A 20,733-nucleotide genomic window follows, 5' to 3' on the forward strand; every position below is an offset into this window, starting at 1 on the left:
AAGGCCGAGGGGCAGGTTAATCGAGGGGCTGCATTCTCACAGACAGAGAAAAGGTATTCAGCGATATACGCGACGTCATACACAAGACAGAGAGATTAGAGCAACTGTTGCTTCACCCATAAAATAACGTTCCATTTTCAAATCGTACAGGAAACTTAAAAAGAATTTTAAAAGCCACTGTCAGATTCGAAAACCGCACATCAAAATTGTAAAGGCAATGCACTGCAAGGCTAGAAACCAGAAATAAGAACCAAGCGTTCTGGGAAATCTCAACAGGTCTGGCAGCACCTGTGGAGAGTGAAACCTGGAGTTAACGTTTCGACTCCCTATGATTCTTCTTCGAACGGCCATACTGGGCACTGAATGTTTACTCAAGTTTCATCTCCACACCCCGTTCTGTCAGCACTGCGATTTTATTACACGTTACAGGTGTGTTTCTCATCTGTGCAACGGCCTCTAATTTACAAAAGTAAGACCTTCACGCCCTCTGACATGCACACAAATCCTGGGATTTATTTTTGGTCTTAACTGGAATGTGCGGCCTGCCTTGTCCTGGTACAAGCATAATTGAGGCAGGTCACAGGCTAGAGACTAGATGTCCATACACATAACATACATACATAACATCGACTTTAGGCAACACGGTGGCGCAGTGGTTAGCATTGCTGCCTCACGGCACCGAGGTCCCAGGTTCGATCCCGGCTCTGGGTCGCTGTCCGTGTGGAGTTTGCACATTCTCCCCGTGTCTGTGTGGGTCTCACCCCCTCAACCCAAAGATGGGCAGGATAGGTGGATTGGCCACGATAAATTGCCCCTTAATTGGAAAAAATAAAATAATTGGGTCCAAGAGTAATTTATAAAGAAGAATTAGGTTGGGCTGAAATAAGAGCATAATGTGAGGAATTGGAGTAAGTGGAGGCCCTTTAAGTCTGCCCTGCCATTCAATCCGGTCTTGTACCGTAAATCCACAGTACTGCGCATTCCCCATCCCTCAACTCCCGCCTGGAGTATATTTGATGACAAGAGCATCTACTGCTCTCTGGGCTGGAGGATTTCAAAGATTCACATCCCTTGTGAATGAAGAAATTACTCTTTCCCCTCAGTTCTAAAATGGTTGATCTCTTAATCGGAGACTGCGCCCTCCTCGTTCTGGACTCCCCAACGAGGGGAAATACTTTCCAATACGATCTAGCTTGCCCTTAAGAAGTTTCCACGTTTCAGTTAGTTTGCAATTTCAGGGGAGAATATAAACTCAGGTTTTCCTCAAGGGATAATCCTCGTTCCAGGAAATCAGTCTAGTAAGTGAACCATCCTTGTACTATCTCCAAGACGAGTGTATTCTTCCCCGGATAAGGAGATCAAAATGGAACACAAATCTCCACCTGTAGTCACGCCAAGAGTCGCGACAAAACTCCTCGTCTACTCCAATCCCGATAGATGCGGCGTAATCAATAAGGACACAGTCTGAATCCAAGGTGCGCAGGGTATCAGAGACATGCTACCTCCCGAGCAGTCCCCCTCCCGCAAGAGGACCTTCCCAATCCCTGATCTCCATCTGCAAGGACAGCACATGCATGGGGGCACTGCGGCTCCCAGGTCAGACACCATGTTATAACTCATTGTTCACTCACGGAGTTGAGGACGCAATCTGAAGACAATCTTTCACTACCATTACCCAGAGAACCACAGGCCCGGACTCCCTTTCCCTCCCACTCCCCCACGCGGGTGAAAACCACAACTTGTATATGTACCCGGAGAATAACGCCCTAACCTTCCTGATGTGCCATCAATTAACACAAAACAAGTAGTGAACGAAACTGTGGCTTCAATAAGCTAAACAGGGGCCTCCTGGCCTCTGATCCCGAACCGGGGCAGGGCCGGAGGTCCGCCACCTTATACCGAGCCCGAGGGGAGGAGCCACAGGCGGAGCCATCAGGCAGTGGGTTTACCACAATACATGTAGTACAGTACAGTTTACCATAATACAAATAATGAAATGAAATGAAATGAAAATCCGCTTATTGTCACGAGTAGGCTTCATGAGTTACGTGTGAAAAGCCCCTAGTCCGCCACATTCCGGCGCCTGTCCGGGGAGGCTGATACGGGAATCGAACCGTGCTGCTGGCCTGCTTGGTCTGCTTTTAAAAGCCAGCGATTTAGCCTGGTGAGCTAAATACACTAACAGTGGTTTACCACACTCCCCCCCCCCCCCCCCCCCCCACCTCCCCAGCCCCCAGAAGGCGCGGCCAGGTTCATGATAAACTACTAGCAACAGCGGAAACGGATCCACTTATTTCGATCCACTGTAACTGTCGCCGACCGCCCCCCCCCCACCACCACACACCCACTAATCAAGTCACATGGAGGTGACAAGATGACATCCCGTGCCGTTTTACATGACCCTGTCCATCCCTCGAGTGCACATCACAGAAACATAGAAAATAGGAGTAGAAGGAGGCCCTTCGGCCCTTCGAGCCTGCTGAGCCATTCAATATGATCATGGCTGAACCTTCACATCAACAACCCGCTCCATATTCCCCGGGCTCTCCTTCAACACCCTTTAGGGTGAATATTTTTCATTTTCTTCAGCAATTGGATTGGCTATGAGAATATTGGAGACATCCTTTGAGACGACGGCCGGACACCATCCAATCAGGGAGGCAGAATGCCTCGGGTGAACTTGCTAGGTGGCCAATGGCTGTAGCCCGGTGGGTTTGGGGGGGGGGGGGGGGGGGGGGGGGCAATTGGAGCCCCCAGGAGTGCCCCAGCGTTGGCAATATAAAGTCACCCAGAAGAGAGATTTAGAGAGAGGACTTTTTTTTTCTTTCACTGTTGCACTTTTGCAAAAGATGGTTCTCTCCAATTTAGAGTACCCAATTATTTTTTTAAAACAATTAAGGGGCAATTTAGCGTGACCAATCCACCTAGCCTGCACATCTTTTGGGGTGTGGGGGCGAAACCCACGCAGGCACGGGGGACAATGTGCACACTCCACACGGACAGTGACCCAGGGCCGGGATTCGAACCCGGGTCCTCAGCGCCGTGAGGCAGCAGTGCTAACCACTGTGCCACCGTGCTGCCCCACCTTCCAAAGTTAAGGAGGAGAAGTGGAAAGCGGTGGTGGATAGCCTCGACGGGATGTTGCAGCAGGGGCAAGTGGCCTTTGAGATGCCACATAGGCGCTGGAGGACTGCAGGATTCGAACCGTCTTCATTTTATTTTTGTGTGTGTGTAATGTGCAATAATAGATGAATTTGAATGTTGGTTCCAGGCATGATTCCAATCATCTGAAAGCAAAATTTAAATCGTATCTTTTGGATTTGCTGTATTCCTCTTCAAAGAAACGACATCTAGTAATAAATCAGCCAAGTATTACCCCTGGAATCTGTCGAATTATAGGAACATAGAAATCCATCAGGATTATAGGAACAGAAATATGCCATTCAGCCTAATACATTATTGTAATAAAATATTATTTTGTAACAAAACGATTATTATGGAATCATACACGAATACACCACAGAGGCAGACACGGGGGCACAGCGGTTAACACGGCGTGGTGTACAGCGCCAGGGACCCGGGTTCAATTCCGGCCTCGGGTGTCTGTGCGGATTCTGCACGTTCTCTCCCCGTGTGTGCGTGGGTTTCCTCCGGGTGCTCCGCTTTCCTCCCGCACTCCAAAGATGTGCGGGTTAGATGGATTGGGCGCGCTGTACCCCTCGGTGGCACGTGACGGAAGAGCAGTGGGCATTCTACCGGCGCCCGGGGCGAATATATCCCCCAAAATTGACCGCCGCCAGAGGTCGTGTTCCTACCGCTGCGCTGTTCGCGGGATCTTGCTGTGCGCCGCCCAGCTGCTGCGCTTCCCACTTTGCGACACGGAGTCCCCTTCAAAAAGTACTCCATTGGCGGGAAAGCACACCTGGGACGTCCCGTGCTACATAAAGTCTTTCTATCTGGCTTATCGCGTCTGCGCCAACTCTTCCGAAACGCCAATCTAGCTAATCACCATTGGAACAGGAGGCCATTCGGCCCCAAACCTGTTCTATGCAATGCCAAAACCAGCACTGAGAATAAACCAACGCAGTCCATGACCCTTATTCTTTTCTTCCTCCTTGCTGATTCCAACATTGCTCATTAGATTTGTACATTTTACTGACGTCACCGCTGTTAATGAGATGTTAATTACATTGTTAGGCTACAGGGGTGAAGAGCAATGTTTAACAAAGTACTTTTGAGCAGGTATAAATAGGGGGTGGCCAAGACACTGGGTGCGTGGGAGGGGAGCTGTGAAACTGAACAAAGTCTTTTTTTTTGTTTGTTTTTTAAAAATAAATTTAGAGTACCCAATTATTTTTTTCCAATTAAGGGGCAATTCAGCGTGGCTAATCCACCTACCCTGCACATCTTTGGGTTGTGGGAGTGAAACCCACGCAGACACGGGGAGAATGTGCAAACTCCACACGGACAGTGACCCAGGGCCGGGATCGGACCCGGGTCCTCAGCGCCGTAGGCAGCAGTGCTAACCACTGTGCCACCCTGCTGCCCGAAAGTGAACAAAGTCAATGATCTCTCTCGGTAAAGAGGTGCTTTGGTTTTGACTTCATCCACCAGCTTGGATTTTATTAATGACCAGCCGCCTGCAAGGGGTTAAGCTGGTGAGGAATCTGACAGCGCTCTTGTGCGACTGAGAAAGGCAATTGGTTGCTTCAGAAGCTGAAGACGTCCTTCGGTACGGCAAAGAGTATTAAATCGTTCTGTGAAGTGATACAGCTCAGAGGAAAGCCATGCACCGTATTAAATTCCAGTGCTGTCTCTTTGGTACAGCTATTCCAATACTTCCCCCTGTCCCCTTCCGAGACCCTGGCATAATTTCCCCTTCGAGGATTTCTCCGATTTGCTTTTGAAAGTTACTGCTGAATCCACCGCCCTTGCAGGCAGTACGTCCGCATCATAACTCACTGTTTTAACAAAACTCTCCTCGTCTCATCTCGGTTTCTTTTGCGAGTCATCTTAAGTCGGTGTCTCCTGGTTACTGACCCACCTGCCACTGCAAACACTGGAAGAGTCACAGAGCTTTACAGCATAGAGAGAGGCCCTTCGGCCCGACGTGTCTGTGCCGGCCGTCAAGCACCTATCTACTCTAATCCCATTTTCCAGCATTTGGTCCGCAGCCTTGTGCACTGGGGCGTTCCGAGTGCTCATCGAAATGCTTCTTAAACCTTATGAGGGTTCCCGCCTCCACCGCCCTTTCAGGAAGCGAGTTCCAGATTCCCATCATCCTCTGGGGGAAAAAGGTTTTTCCTCAAATCCCCTCGAAATCTCCTGCCCCTTTACCTTAGATTTATTCACCCTAGTTATTGATCCTTTTAGTAAGGGGAAAGGCTTCTTCTTGTCCATCCTATTTGTGTCCCTCATAATTCTGTCCACCTCAAATCGGGTCCCCTCTCGGCCTTCTCTGCTCCAGGGAAAACAATCCCGGCCTAACCAGCCTCTCTTCATAGCTGAAATGCTCCAGCCCCGGGCAACATCCTGGTGAATCTCCTCTGCACCCTCTCCAGTCCAATCACACCCTTCCTATAGCGTGCTGACCAGAACGGCACACAGTACCCCAGCTGTGGTTTAACCAGTGTTTTATTCAGCTTCAGCATAACCTCCCGGCTCTTACACTCGATACCACGGCTAATAAATGCAAGCATACCATATGCCTTCCTTTAAAAAAAAGTTAGAATATCCAATTTGTTTTCCCCCAATTATTGGGCAATTTAGCGTGGCCAATCCACCTAACCTGCACAACTTTGGGTTGTGGGGGCGAAACCCACCCAACACACGGGGAGAACGTGCAAACTCCACACAGACAGTGACCCAGAGCCGGGATCGAACCCGGGTCCGCAGTGCCGTGAGGCAGCAGTGCTAACCACTGCGCCGCCGTGCTGCCCCCACTTTGCACTTTTCAAGGTTAAATTCCATTTGCCACTGCTCTGCCCGTCTGACCAGCCCGTCTATGTCGTCCTTTAATCCAAGGCTTTCCTCCTCGTTATTTACCACACTACCAAAAATCATGTCACCTGTGAACTTACTGATCATACCTCCCACATTTAAGGGCGGCAAGGTGGCGCAGTGGGTTAGCCCTGTTGCCTCACGGCACTGCGGACCCGGGTTTGATCCCGGCTCCGGATCACTGTCCATGTGGAGTTTGCACATTCTCCCCGTGTCTGCGTGGGTTTCGCCCCCACAACCCAAAGGTGTGCAGGGTAGGTGGATTGACCACGCTAAATTGCCCCTTAATTGGAAAAAATGAATTGGGTACTCCTAATTTTAAAAAAATACCTCCCACATCCACATCATGAATGTACACTACACACAGCAGGGGACCCAGCACCGATCCCTGCGGAACACCACTGGACACAGGCTCCCAGTCACAAAAACAACCTTTGACCATCACCCTCTGCGTCCCATCACTGAGCTAATTAAGGATCCTATGTGCCAAATTGCCCTGGATCAGATGGGCTTTTACCATCTTCTTGACCAATCTCCCATGCAGGACTTTGTCAAAAGACTTACTGAAATTCATGTTTTTTTTTTTGCATAGAATTTACAGTGCAGAAGGAGGCCATTCGGCCCATCGAGTCTGCACCGGCTCTTGGAAAGAGCATCCTACCGAAGGTCAACACCTCCACCCTATCCCCATAACCCAGTAACCCCACCCAACACTAAGGGCAATTTTGGACACTAAGGGCAATTTATCACGGCCAATCCGCCTAACCTGCACATCTTTGGACTTGTGGGAGGAAACCGGAGCACCCGGAGGAAACCCACGCAGACACGGGGAGGATGTGCAGACTCCGCACAGACAGTGACCCAGCAAGGAATCGAACCCGGGTCGCTGTGACGCCACAGTGCTAACCACTTGTGCTACCGTGTTGGAGGAGGAGGAGGGCAGCACGGTGGCGCAGTGGGTTAGCAATCCCGGCCCTGGGTCACTGTCCGTGTGGAGTTTGCACATTCTCCCCGTACTTGTGTGGGTTTCACCCCCACAACCCAAAGATGTGCAGGGTAGGTGGATTGACCACGCTAAATTGTCCCTTAATTAGAAAAATGAATTGCGTACTCTAAATTTATAGAAATTTTTTTTTTTTAAATAACAAATAGGAGGAAGTGGCCACTCGGCCCCTCGAACCTGCTCCGCCATTTAATAAGATAATGGCTGCTCGGATTGGAAGCTCAACTCTACATTCCTGGATCCCGTGGGCTCTTACCATTTTCTTGACCAGTATCCCATAGGGGCGCTGGTCAAATATCTGACTGAAATCCATGTCGATGTTCTGAACGCCCATCGTAATATGAAATGAAAAAAATGAAAATCGCTTATTGTCACAAGTAGGCTTCAGTGAAGTTACTGTGGAAAGCCCCTAGTCGCCACATTCCGGCGCCTGTCCGGGGAGGCTGGCACGGGATTATGTCATTCATTTAAAAATTTACGCACTTCAACTTGGAAAAAAGGACCCCCTTGTCGATCGGTGACTTTGCCCTGAGGAAACGGAGATCAATACAAGGATGGACCCTCCTTTTTTTCCAAGCTAAAGGGCATAAATTTTTAAATGAGTGACATATTACGATGGAGGCGCGGTAGCACAGTGGTTAGCACTGTTGCTTCACAGCACCAGGGACCCGGGTTCGATTCCCGACATGGGTCACTGTGCAGAGTCTGCACGTTCTCCCCCGTGTCGGCGTGGGTTTCCTCCGGCCGCTCCGGTTTCCTCCCACAAGTCCCGAAAGACGTGCTTGTTGGGTGAATTGGACATTCTGAATTCTCCCTCCGTGTACCCGAACAGGCGCCGGAATGTGGCGACTAGGGGCTCTTCACAGTAACTTCATTGCAGTGTTAATGTCAGCCTACTTGTGACAACAAAGATTCTAAAAGATTATTACATTGTAGGCAAGTGGGTTGTAGTGTCGATCCTACATCTCCATTGGATTAGACAATTCCAAAAATTAAACGGAGCACAGGGAAGTCATTCTGCCTCACCTCCCGTCTTAAATGGGAGACCCCCTTATTCTGAAATTGTGCCCCCCCCCACCCCGAGTTCTAGATTCGCCCACGAGGGGAAACACCCTTCCTGATCGTCGCTGCAAATATCACGGCTAGCAGGCCCGTCTTATCGAACTGTGGCGCGCATTAAGCAACATCAACAAGGTGGCACATTTGCCGACTTTCATTTCAGACTCCCTTCCACCAACCCCCCCCCCCCCCCCCAAAAAAGCTTAGCGCCACCTGGCCGTTATTTGCCTTGAACAAATATGATCGCATTTATTTCACAAACTACAAAGAAACACTCGTGACAACAGAAACATGGCTGACAACCAAGTCAATATAGTCGAGTGCGGTTAGGAATTATTCAGATTAACTTTATCACATCCCTTGCAAACTCCACCCCACCACCAGCCCCCACCACCAGCCCCCCCCCCCCCCCCCCCCCCCCCGCGCCCAATTAACTCCATCCAGCATGGCGAGTGGGAGATTGCTGAAGCACGTCTTCACACGCGTTATAGAATGGGGAAATGGTTGAACGATTCCTGGGCTTTTTACATAGACATAGAATTTACAGTGCAGAAGGAGGCCATTCGGCCCATCGAGTCTGCACCAGCTCATGGAAAGAACACCCTACCCAAGGTCAACACCTCCACCCTATCCCCATAACTCAGTAACCCCACCCAACACTTAGGGCAATTTTGGACACCAAGGGCAATTTATCATGGCCAATCCACCTAACCTGCACATCTTTGGACTGTGGGAGGAAACCGGAGCACCCGGAGGAAACCCACGCAGATACGGGGAGAACGTGCAGACTCTGCACAGACAGTGACCCAAGCCGGAATCGAACCTGGGACCCTGGAGCTGTGAAGCAATTGTGCTATCCACAATGCTACCGTGAACTGTCCCTGTGGATACTCCTTCAGTGGCCAACCAGCCTTTGGCAGGGGCTCAAACCTGGAGCTTCTGGGCCAGAGGTAGGGAACGTTACGCACTGTACCACAGGACCACCCAGTGGCGGAATGGAAAGGGTTACAAATCAACTGTCCTGCTACATCTCAGAGCAACGTCAGGATCTCCCTACCTTGTATCACAAGCTCCACTAGCCCAAGAGATAAATGGGTACCTGGGCAACCAGGCACTCAAATACCTTCCTTTTCCGGCCTGACAATCCATTGATCCTAACTCCCCCGCGGCTGCGTCTCGCTCAGCTCCTGTGCTGCAGCTTTATTTACCTGCTGTAGCGGAGTGGACGGCACTCACTCCCCTCGAGTCAGGAGGCCGTGGATTCAAGTCACACTTTGAGGGCGTGAGTGCAACGCGCTCCAGTGCAGCGGCGCGGGAGTGCTACACTGTCGCAGGAGCCACCTTTCAGAAGGGACGTTACACCCCGGGGCTCTAAGGGCAGCACGGTGGCGCAGTGGGTTAGCCCTGCAGCGCTGAGGTCCCAGGTTCGATCTCGGCTCTGGAGTCCGGGTGGAGTTTGCACATTCTCCCCGTGTCTGCGTGGGTCTCGCCCCCACAACCCAAAGATGTGCAGAGTAGGTGGAATTGGCCAGGCTAAATTGCCCCTTAAATCGGAAAAAATTAATTGGCTACACTAAATGTATTTTTTTTAAAACCGGGGCTCTATTTGCCCTCCCATGGCACACCCATCCCCCCACACTTCCTGTGACCTGGCCAAGTACTTAGTCGATCATTACTTCCTCCTTTTGCACAGTGTGCACAGCAAGATCCCACACACACACAAATTGACAACTAGGTTTCCCACATTATGAAAGCGGCAACTTTCAAAATTACAGGTTGAAACACGTTTTTAAAAGTTTCATACAAATTTGAGTTCCTTTCGTGCATCCCCCAACCCTCCCCCACAACGTGATAGCTAGTCTTTCCAATGGGAATATATCAATAGCATCTCGGAGTGCCAGGTCAAATTCCATCTCGTTTTTGCGACAAAACGGCCCTGAGCTAGGAGTGCTGGTCCCGGTCCAATATCTAGCAAGCACACATAGAGGAAATCTATTCTGCCGTAAGGTGAATGGGCAGTTTAACCTGATTCCCGCTTGGGACACTGTGTGTGCGGAGTCTGCCCTGTGTGTGCGTGGGCTTCTTCCGGGTGCTCCGGTTTCCTCCCACAGTCCAAAGATCTTTTTTTTTCTTTTTTTAAAAATAAATGTAGAGTACCCAATTCATACTTTTTTTCCAATTAAGGGGCAATTTAGCGTGTTCAATCCACCTACCCAGCACATCTTTGGGTTGCGGGGGTGAAACCCACGAAACACGGGGAGAATGTGCAAACTCCACACGGACAGTGACCCAGAGCCGGGATCGAACCTGGGACCTCAGCGCCGTGAGGCAACAGAGCTAACCCACTGCGCCACCGTGCTGCCCCCCCCACAGTCCAAAGATGCAGGTTAGGTGGATTGGCCGTGCTAAATTGCCCTTAGTGTCCAAAATTGCCCTCAATGTTGGGTGGGGTTACTGGGTTATGAGGATAGGGTGGAGGTGTGGGCTTGGGTCGGGTGCTCTTTCAAAGGGCCGGTGCTGACTCGATGGGCTGAATGGCCTCCTTCTGCACTGTATATTCTATGATTCTATGATTCTAACCTGCTATTTCTGTCCTCCCTCTTTCAGACACTACGAGAGAGAGAGCTTGCAAAACCCGCGCAGGCATTTTTCAAGACGTTTCAAAAGCTACCTGGCTCGTGTAGGATTGGCAAGTGTCGGCCTGGTCGAGACAGGATTGGTAATTGTCCGCCTGGCCGAGACAGGATTGGCAAGTGTCGGCCCGGTCCAGCATCGCCAAAGGCTGGCGAGGCTCACGTGTCGTTCAACTGGACGGTTTAACTGCTGCAATAGAAAAATAGGGTGGAGATGCAGTGGCGGTCCCTCAGCGACTGAGCATCAGGGGCATGGGGTCAGCCGCCAGTGGATGGGCAGAACAGACTCAAGGCCTCCCTCCCTCTGTTCCCTGCATCTTTCCCACTTCAGGCACGACGGTGAGGGTGCCATCATTTCATCAGTAAAAGGTTACACCTACACCGTTACCCTCTCGGAAATTACTCTCTCTAAACGTCTAGAATATTCCAGACTTGTCGCGGTCTGGAAGGGCGGTGGAAGCAGATTCAATAGGAACTTTCAAAAAGGGAATCAGTTAAATTACGTGCAAACAAAACATTCGCAGGGCCTGGGGGGAGGGTGGAATCAGTTGAGTCGCTCGTGCAAACAACAGCCTTGCATTGAATATTAACACCGGCAATGACGTTACTGTGAAAATCCCCTCGTCGCCAACACTCGGGCGCCTGTTCGGGTACACGGAGGGAGAATTCAGAATGTCAAATTCGCCTAACGGGATGTCTTTCGGGACTTGTGGGAGGAATCCGGAGCACCCGGAGGAAACCCACGCAGACACGGGGAGAACGTGCAGACTCCGCACAGGCAGTGACCCAAGCCGGGAATCGAACCGGGGTCCCTGGAGCTGTGAATCAACAGTGCTAACCACTGTGCTACCGTACCCGGTGACAGGTGACCCAGACCTGTGTGAAAAGGGGGAGAGGCAGTAAGGTCTGGGGAAGGAATTCTAGGGTCTGGACCCAGGCTGCTGTTGGGGGGGGTGGGGGAGCAATGGGCAGAATGGCCTCCTCCTGCACCGTAAGAAGGCACGGCTGGAAACCGAATGGCAAGAGCTGGGAAGACGGAATGAACGTTACAGGTCTGACCCTGAAAACTTGCTATACCCCCCCTCAACACTTCCAGACTCTGATCAAATGTAACAATTTCTCCCCACCCTCTTCCTCAACTTTCCCGCACAGAAACCACGTTAAACAAGAAGAAACACGGATCTCCGTCGGAAAAGTGAGACATTTCAAAGTGAGGGGAGGGTAAGGCGGAATGCCTCGCAATACTTTTTGAGCTTTGTGAAAGAGCAATGACATATTTTACTGTCTGTGCTCGGACCCCTGGAATATTAAACATGGGCAGAGCCTGTTCCTCCTATCCGGCAGTTTTGTACATTCCCTCCATCCACAGCGTCTCCCTCCTCCCTCCTGCAACACTACTCAAAAAGACAGCTGCTCTATTCACGGCAAATATCAGAGAAAAGAACTTCCACAAGGAAAGTCAAATAAAAAAAACAGCAAAGCGAGATCGACTTGAAATAAAAGGCCCACATATACACACATACATGCATACATACATGAAATGAAATGAAATGAAAATTGCTTATTGTCACGAGTAGGCTTCAATGAAGTTATTGTGAAAAGCCCCTAGTCGCCACATTCCGGCGCCTGTCCGGGGAGGCTTGTACGGGACACATACACACGCATGCATATACTCACACACACGCATATACATACATACACACGCACATACATACATATACAAACACATATATACACACACGCATGCATATACTCACACGCACGCATATACATACATACACATGCACATACATACACGCATACATACACACGCACATACATACACACGCACATACATACACACGCACATACATACACACGCACACACATACACACGCACACGCATACACACGCACACGCACACGCACGCACACATATACATCTACATACACACGCACACATATATACACGCACATATATACATATACATGCACACGCACACTAACACACGCTCACATACACACGCTCACACACATACATATACATACACATATAGACACACACACACACACATATAGACAACACCACACATAATCATAGAATTACAGTGCAGAAGGAGGCCATTCGGCCCATCGAGTCTGCACCGGCTCTTGGAAAGAGCACCCTACCCAAGGTCCACACCTCCACCCTATCCCCATAACCCAGTAACCCCACCCAACACGGAGGGCAATTTTGGACACGAAGGGCAATTTAGTACAGCCAATCCACCTAACCTGCACATCTTTGGACTGTGGGAGAAAACCGGAGCACCCGGAGGAAACCCAGGCAGACACGGGGAGGATGTGCAGACTTCGCACAGACAGTGACCCAAGCCGGAATCGAACCTGGGACCCTGGAGCTGTGAAGCAATAGTGCTAACCACTATGCTACCGTGCTGCCCATATATATATATATATATATACACACACATATATATATATATATATAAAAATGTGTGAGGGGCTGGTTTAGCACACTGGGCTAAATCGCTGGCTTTTAAAGCAGACCAAGACAGGCCAGCAGCACGGTTCAATTCCCGTACCAGCCTCCCCGAGCAAGCGCTGGAATGTGGCGACTAGGGGCTTTTTACAGTAACTTCATTTGAAGCCTACTCGTGACAATAAGCGATTTTCATTTCAAACACACATTTCATACACACATATATATATATACACACGCACACATATACACACACACGCACACATATACACACACCCGCACACATATACACACACATTAAACAAGGGACTGTAACACAACCAGTTAAAACAGAAATTAGCCATTAACTTAACCTCCGGCAAGCGCCTATTTGCCAGTTCTTGTAGGTACAAAAGTTACCCTGTAAAAACGGAACGATTCACTCCCTCCTGGTATCTGTCTGGCTCATGACTCTCTGTCTGTGTCTCTCTGTCCCTGTCTGTCCAGGTGTTCAGCTCCTGTACACGCTCAGTGCACACACTGCGGTCTCTCGAACTGCAGCCCATTCAACCACGGCAAAGGCAGCCACACTGCACACCTCCAGGAGGCTGTGATGTTGGGCTGGGGAGGACCAGGGGGGGGGGTGGGGGGGAGCTCAGGGCTGGGAGAACAGGCCAGCCCATCGCCAGTGTCTGCAGTGTGAACACAATTACAGTTACCTGCAGGACCCTGCCCCCCACCCCCCCCACCCCCCCAATCCAGGACCATGTCCACCCCCCAATCCACTCTCCTGAACCCCCCCCCCCTCAATCCAGAACTCTCCTGAACCCCAATTTAGAACTCTCCTGACTCCCCCCAAATCCAAGGACCATGTCCACCCCCAATCCAGGACTCTCCTGAACCCAATCCAAAACTCTCCTGAACCCCCAATCCAAAACTCTCCTGAAACCCCAATCCAGAACTCTCCTGACCCCCCCCCCCCCCCAAATCCAGGACCATGTCCACCCCCAATCCAGAACTCTCCTGAACCCCAATCCAAAACTCTCCTGAACCCCAATCCACGACTCTCCTGAACCCCAATCCAAAACTCTCCAGAACCCCAATCCAGGACTCTCCTGAACCCCAATCCAGAACTCTCCTGAACCCCAATCCAGGACTCTCCTGAACCCCAATCCAGGACTCTCCTGAACCCCAATCCACGACTCTCCTGAACCCCAATCCAAAACTCTCCAGAACCCCAATCCAGGACTCTCCTGAACCCGAATCCAGAACTCTCCTGAACCCCAATCCAGAGCTCCCCGACCGCCCCCCCCCCCCCCAATCCTGAACCCCCCCAATCCGGGACCATGTCCACCCCCAATCCAGGACTCTCCAGAACCTCGTCATTCTGGAATCTTACACGACATGAGGAGGCCCATTCAGCCCACTGTCTCTGTACTGGAAGAGGTGTCCAATTAAACCCACTCCCTCCCTCCCCACTATGGCCCCCCTCCCCACTACGCCCCTCCCACTACCCACAATCCCTCCCACAACACTTCCCCCACCCAGCCCCCTCCCACTATCCTTTCCCCCCACCCCCTCCCACTATCCTTTCCCCCCAGCCCCTCCCACTATCCTTCCCCCCCCTACCACTGCCCCGCCCCCCACCCCTCCCACTACCCCCCCACCCCCTACCCCCACTACCCCCACCCCTCCCACAACCCCCCCACCTCCCACTACCCCCCCCCACCTCCCCACTACCCTCCACTACCCCTCCCACTACCCTCCACCCTCCCATACCCTCCACCCTCCCACCCCTCCCACTACCCCCCACACCCCTCCCACTACCCCCCACACCCTCCCACTACCCCCCAACACCCTCCCACTACCCCCCCCCACACCCCTCCCACTCCCCCCCCCCACACCCCCTCCCACTACCCCCACTCCTCCCACTACCCCCCACCCCTCCCACTAACCCCCACCCTCCCACACCCCCCCACCCCCTCCCACTAACCCCCACCCCTCCCACTAACCCCCACCCCTCCCACTAACCCCCCCACACTACCCCCCCACCCCTCCCACTACCCCCCCCCCTCCCACCACCCCTCCCACTAACCACCCACCCTACCCCACTAACACCCCCACCCCTCCCACTAACCCCCCCACACTACCCCCACCCCTCCCACACTACCCCCCACCCCTCCCACTAACCCCCCACCCTCCCACTAACCCTCCCACCCCTCCCACTAACCTCCCCCCCCACTACCCCCACCCTCCCACTAACCCCCACCCCATAACCCCCCACCCTCCCACTAACCCCCACCCCTCCCACTACCCCCACCCCTCCCACTACCCCCCACCCCCTACTACCTCCCCCCATCCTCCACCACCTCCCCCCATCCTCCACTACCGCCCCCCATCCTCCACTACCGCCCCCCCATCCTCCACTACCTCACCCCCCCCCCACTATTAGCCATGCACTTTCCCCTTCACACACACCATGCCGAGCTCCCGATCCTAAGCAAGCTGCAAAGTAAACCCCTTCGACACAATCCCATTTGCAAAAAAAGAAAATCTTGCTTGAAAGGAGAAAAAAAAAAGAGCAGTCAGCCACAGTTTTGCAGGAGAGAAAACTCCCTTTTACCTGGCCCAGGCGACAATATTTCTAGTTTGCTGCTTAATTCAAACCAAAGCACAGCGTTGGATATTTCAGATCAGCAGAACATCTTTTTTTTTTTTTTTTAAACTGTTTTGTCAAACATGTTGCATTTTACAAAACATACAGCGAGGAACTGTGAAAATGTTGTGTGATAAAGGAACTCCCCTGATGCTATCAACTTGGCCCCAGTAACAAGCACCTATTTCAAATGTATAACTAAACGGAGACTCTCCCCGGCATTGATCTAGTACAATATTATTTTATATAAATATTAAATTTCTGCCAGCGATATGCTTCTTACAAAATGATGAAACTATGTGTCTAAAAACAAAACTGGTAAAGAATACAAGTCCAGACCAAAGCTCAGCGGTCACATTTTTACCTGTTGTGACCCTTCTCTGGTCAAGTGTGCAATAATATACTCACTGTTCAAATTAAGATAGTGGCTGTCTCGCTTTTCACTGTCCTTAATCATCTGCCCTCCTCCGTGACCTTCACCTCCTTTCTCCATATCCTCCTCTGGATTTCTTGCTCATCTCCCCTCCCCCACTTATTTGCCCTCTCTTCCCCCTCCATCCCCTTACTGCCATTTTTCGCATTCTCCGCTTGCCACCTCTCAGTTAAGTCTCTGTTTTCTCATCACTTACTCCCTGGGAATTCTTATTCCCGATCTTCCCGCTCCTTCACTTTCACCGCTGCGCTCTCCTCTCACTTAAACCTTCAAGTTCCCCATTTTGGGACATATTGTCATTGAATCCACTTCCAGGTTACCTTCAGCCCTCAGCTCTTATTCCCTAGTCTTTCATTTTCCCTGCTTCACCCATAGTCCCGTTTCCCTCCAGTTACTCACCCCATTTTTCCTCCTTTCCCCTCCCCTATTCTCACTTTTTCTCCCTCTCTCTATCTCAGTTTCTTCCAATTCCCTTTCCCCAACTTACACCCACATTCTCTCTCATCTCATCCGCCACTTTTTCCTTCATATTTCCTTTCCTCCCCGTTCATTCCCTAATTCAACTTTTCCCAGCATCTCAAAAAATTCCTCACGTTCTCGCATCCCCTTTTCCTCTCCAATCCTCTTTTCCCACACATTCTCTTCATTTCTCCAGTTTTCAATCTTCTCTCCATTCCCACTTTATCCCAGTTTTTCACTCTCTCCTCTCCGATTCCCCTTCTCATTTCCAATTCCTCATCCCCTCTTTTCCCTCAATTTCCCACCCCCATCTTTACGTTTTTCGCTTCAATTCCCCATTCCCTCTTTTCTCCTTCTCTCTTTTCACTTTTTCTCTCTCTTCAATTTCACATTCCCCTTTTCACTTTCTCTCCAATTCCACATTCCCCTATTCACTCTCTCTCCAATTTCTCATTCCCCTTTTCATTTTCTCTCCAATTTCTCATTCCCCAATTCACTTTCTCTCCAATTTCACATTCTCCTTTTCACTTTCTCTCCAATTTCTCATTCCCCAATTCACTTTCTCTCCAATTCCACATTCCCCTATTCACTTTCTCTCCAATTTCTCATTCCCCTGTTCACTTTCTCTCCAATTTCTCATTCCCCTTTTCACTTTCTCTCCAATTTCTCATTCCCCAATTCACTTTCTCTCCAATTCCACATTCCCCTATTCACTTTCTCTCCAATTTCACATTCTCCTTTTCACTTTCTCTCCAATTTCTCATTCCCCTTTTCACTTTCTCTCCAATTTCTCATTCCCCTTTTCACTTTCTCTCCAATTCCACATTCCCCTATTCACTTTCTCTCCAATTTCTCATTCCCCTGTTCACTTTCTCTCCAATTCCACATTCCCCTATTTACTTTCTCTCCAATTTCTCATTCCCCATTCACTTTCTCTCCAATTCCACATTCCCCTATTCACTTTCCCTTCAATTTCTCATTCCCCTTTTCACTTTCTCTCCAATTCCACATTCCCCTATTCACTTTCTCTCCAATTTCACATTCCCCTATTCACTTTCTCTCCAATTTCACATCCCCCTATTCACTTTCTCTCCAATTTCACATTCCCCTATTCACTTTCTCTCCAATTTCTCATTCCCCTATTCACTTTCTCTCCAATTCCACATTCCCCTATTCACTTTCTCATTCCCCCATTCACTTTCTCTCCAATTTCTCATTCCCCTATTCACTTTCTCTCTCCAATTTCTCTTTCCCCTATTCACTTTCTCTCCAATTTCTCATTCCCCTATTCACTTTCTCTCCAATTTCTCATTCCCCTTTTCACTTTCTCTCCAATTTCTCATTCCCCTTTTCACTTTCCCTTCAATTTCTCATTCCCCTATTCACTTTCTCTCCAATTTCTCATTCTCCAATTCACTTTCCCTTCAATTTCTCATTCCCCCATTCACTTTCCCTTCAATTTCTCATTCCCCAATTCACTTTCCCTTCAATTTCTCATTCCCCCATTCACTTTCCCTTCAATTTCTCATTCCCCTATTCACTTTCTCTCTCCAATTTCCCATTCCCCCATTCACTTTCTCTCCAATTTCTCATTCCCCTTTTCACTTTCTCTCTCATTCCCCCTTTGCACAGTTTGTGTGTTTCTCCCGCGGAGGGGCTGCAGCCGGTGTGTGTGTGTGTGTGTGGCTGTGTGTCTCTGTCTGGGTGGCTGTGTGTGTGTGTGTGTGTCTGGGTGTGTGTGTGTGTGTGGGTCTCTCTCTCTGTCTGGCTGTCTCTGTGTCTGGCTGTCCCGGTGTCTGGCTCCATCCCCGGGCTCTCTCACTCACCCTTGCTGCCCCGTCCTCCAGCTCTGGTTCCCGGCTCCGGCAGCAGCGCTGGCCGCTCTCTCCATTGCCCGCGCTGCGCTCCCGCTGCTCTGGCCGGCACACAGCGCTCCGCAGCCCCGGGGGGGGAGACTCTCTCCAGCATCACCGGCTGCACCGAGCAGTGGCCGGCCCCGGGGGCCGTGCAAACTCCCCTCTCACTCCGGGAGTTTGCAGCACTCACTCCCCTCCCTCCTCCTCCTCCGCCCAAATCCTCCTCCTGCCTCTCGGTGCAAAAAAAAAAGAGAGAAAACCCCTCCTGCTCAACAACACAGTGACAGGCTGGCTCGGGCACGCGCCCCAGTGCGCGTCCCCTTCGGTGCGCGCGCCCGGCCTGACAAATTGCATTTTTATTGTTGAGGGTTGTGGAATGAATGCTTTATTTTCCTGTGCCCTCCACGTGTGCGCGCCCCCACCTTCTAAATAGGGGGACGCGCGCGCGCCCCCGCCCCCACCCCTTGGGCCAAGGCGCGCCCCCGCCCCCACCCCACCCAGAGGGGTGTGTGCAGTCAGTAACTTCCAAGAGGAGGATTGATTGAATTCATTAATAAACAGCAAAACTTGCATTCCTGCACTCCCTTATCTTCTATAGTGCCACTGCCCGCTTGCCCACACAGGCACCAATGCCACGCCACACTCCTGCCCAGATAAGACATGGAAAAGTGAGAACTTTGCCACTGCAGGTGGGACACACAGCGAATACCCTTGTGGTCCCACCTCCCCTGTGCTCGCTGACCTACCCAGGCTCCCTCTCCACCCGCCTCACAATTTTAAAATCCTCATTCAGATCTTCAAATCTCTCCCAAGACCTCAGCCCCTCCCTATCCCTGCACCCCCCCCCCCCTCCCCTCCCCTCCCCCCCCCAACCCTCCTCCTTCATGATGTGGAGATGCCGGCGTTGGACTGGGGTGGGCACGGTAAGAAGTCTGACAACACCAGGTTAAAGTCCAACAGGTTTGTTTCAAACACGAGCTTTCGGAGCGCAGCTCCTTCATTCACCTGAGGAAGGAGCAGGGCTCCGAAAGCTAGTGTTTGAAACAAACCTGTTGGACTTTAACCTGGTGTTGTCAGACCTCTTACTGTCCTCCTCCTTCAGGTGAAAAATGAAAATCGCTTATTGTCACGAGTAGGCTTCAAATGAAGTTACTGTGAAAAGCCCCTAGTCGCCACATTCCAGCACCTGTCCGGGGAGGCTGGTACGGGAATCGAACCGTGCTGCTGGCCTGCTTGAAAAGCCAGCGATTTAGCCTTGTGAGCTAAACCAGCCCCAAGGTACTAGACCTCAAGGGGGCTTTGGCAACCATGGACATTGGACCGGTCCGCTATTATGCTTGACCGTGACCTGGAGTGGTTGGCCATTGTCTTCAGTAGGATGTCTGACCAGGAAACTTTCTCCCGCTTTACCATCCACCATATTGGATGGACCTACAGGCTGATAATCAACATGCTATGGACATGCCTTCCGCGGCCATCAAGTGGGGTATTGAACCAAGGGCTTTAGTTCCCGAGGTCGGGGCGCTACCCACCCTGCCACAGGACCTCTCCCACCCTGCTCCTCTCACCATTTGTCTCCTCCATCACTCAATGAGATCACGGCCTGATTTGCTGCCTCAACGCCACTTTCTTCCAACATCCCCACATCTCTGAACTGCCTTAGCATCTACCAATCGCTTTCTTGTATAACCTCAATGACTCAGTGGTCACAGATCCCTGAGATGGAAAATTTCAAGGGTTCACAGCCCATTTAGTAGATAAATTCCATCTCATCCCAGTCCTACGTGGCTGACTTGTTCTAAGACTGTGACCTCCGAGAGAGCTCTGCATTTCTCCTTCTGGCCTCTGGTCCCTTCACCAAACAGGTTCATGACATCGGCTGTGCCAAATACTAAGCTTCAGAAATCCCTCCATAAACCTCTCCCATCTCCTCCACATTCAAACATCCAAACATCTACTCACTTGTACTAATGTCTCCTTTGGCTCGGTATCAATTCTTATCGAATTACATGAACCATAACTATTTGTATTTAAAACAGTGCTTTGACCATGTAAAACATTCCAACCCTGGCAGCACGGTAGCATGGTGGTTAGCATAAATGCTTCACAGCTCCAGGGTCCCAGGTTCGGTTCCCGGCTGGGTCACTGTCTGTGTGGAGTCTGCACATCATAGAACATAGAACATAGAACAGTACAGC

General features: G+C 50.8%; 1 protein-coding gene across 2 annotated transcripts in view; it reads right to left on the minus strand.

The window, feature by feature from the left end:
• The window catches only part of npas1 (neuronal PAS domain protein 1), a 402,370-nt gene extending 383,612 nt beyond the window's left edge, over nt 1–18,758 (minus strand). The window contains exon 1 of one of the 2 annotated variants that reach the window (XM_038786009.1): nt 18,506–18,758. In XM_038786009.1, coding sequence (XP_038641937.1) covers nt 18,506–18,570 — 65 coding nt within the window. In that variant the 5' untranslated portion in view covers nt 18,571–18,758. The remainder of the gene's footprint in view (nt 1–18,505) is intronic. The other variant, XM_038786006.1, reaches the window with a different exon arrangement.
• Between the last annotated feature and the right edge of the window lie 1,975 nt (nt 18,759–20,733).

The sequence above is a fragment of the Scyliorhinus canicula genome, chromosome 27 (assembly GCF_902713615.1).
Source record: "Scyliorhinus canicula chromosome 27, sScyCan1.1, whole genome shotgun sequence".
Classification (NCBI taxonomy): Eukaryota; Metazoa; Chordata; class Chondrichthyes; order Carcharhiniformes; family Scyliorhinidae; genus Scyliorhinus; species Scyliorhinus canicula.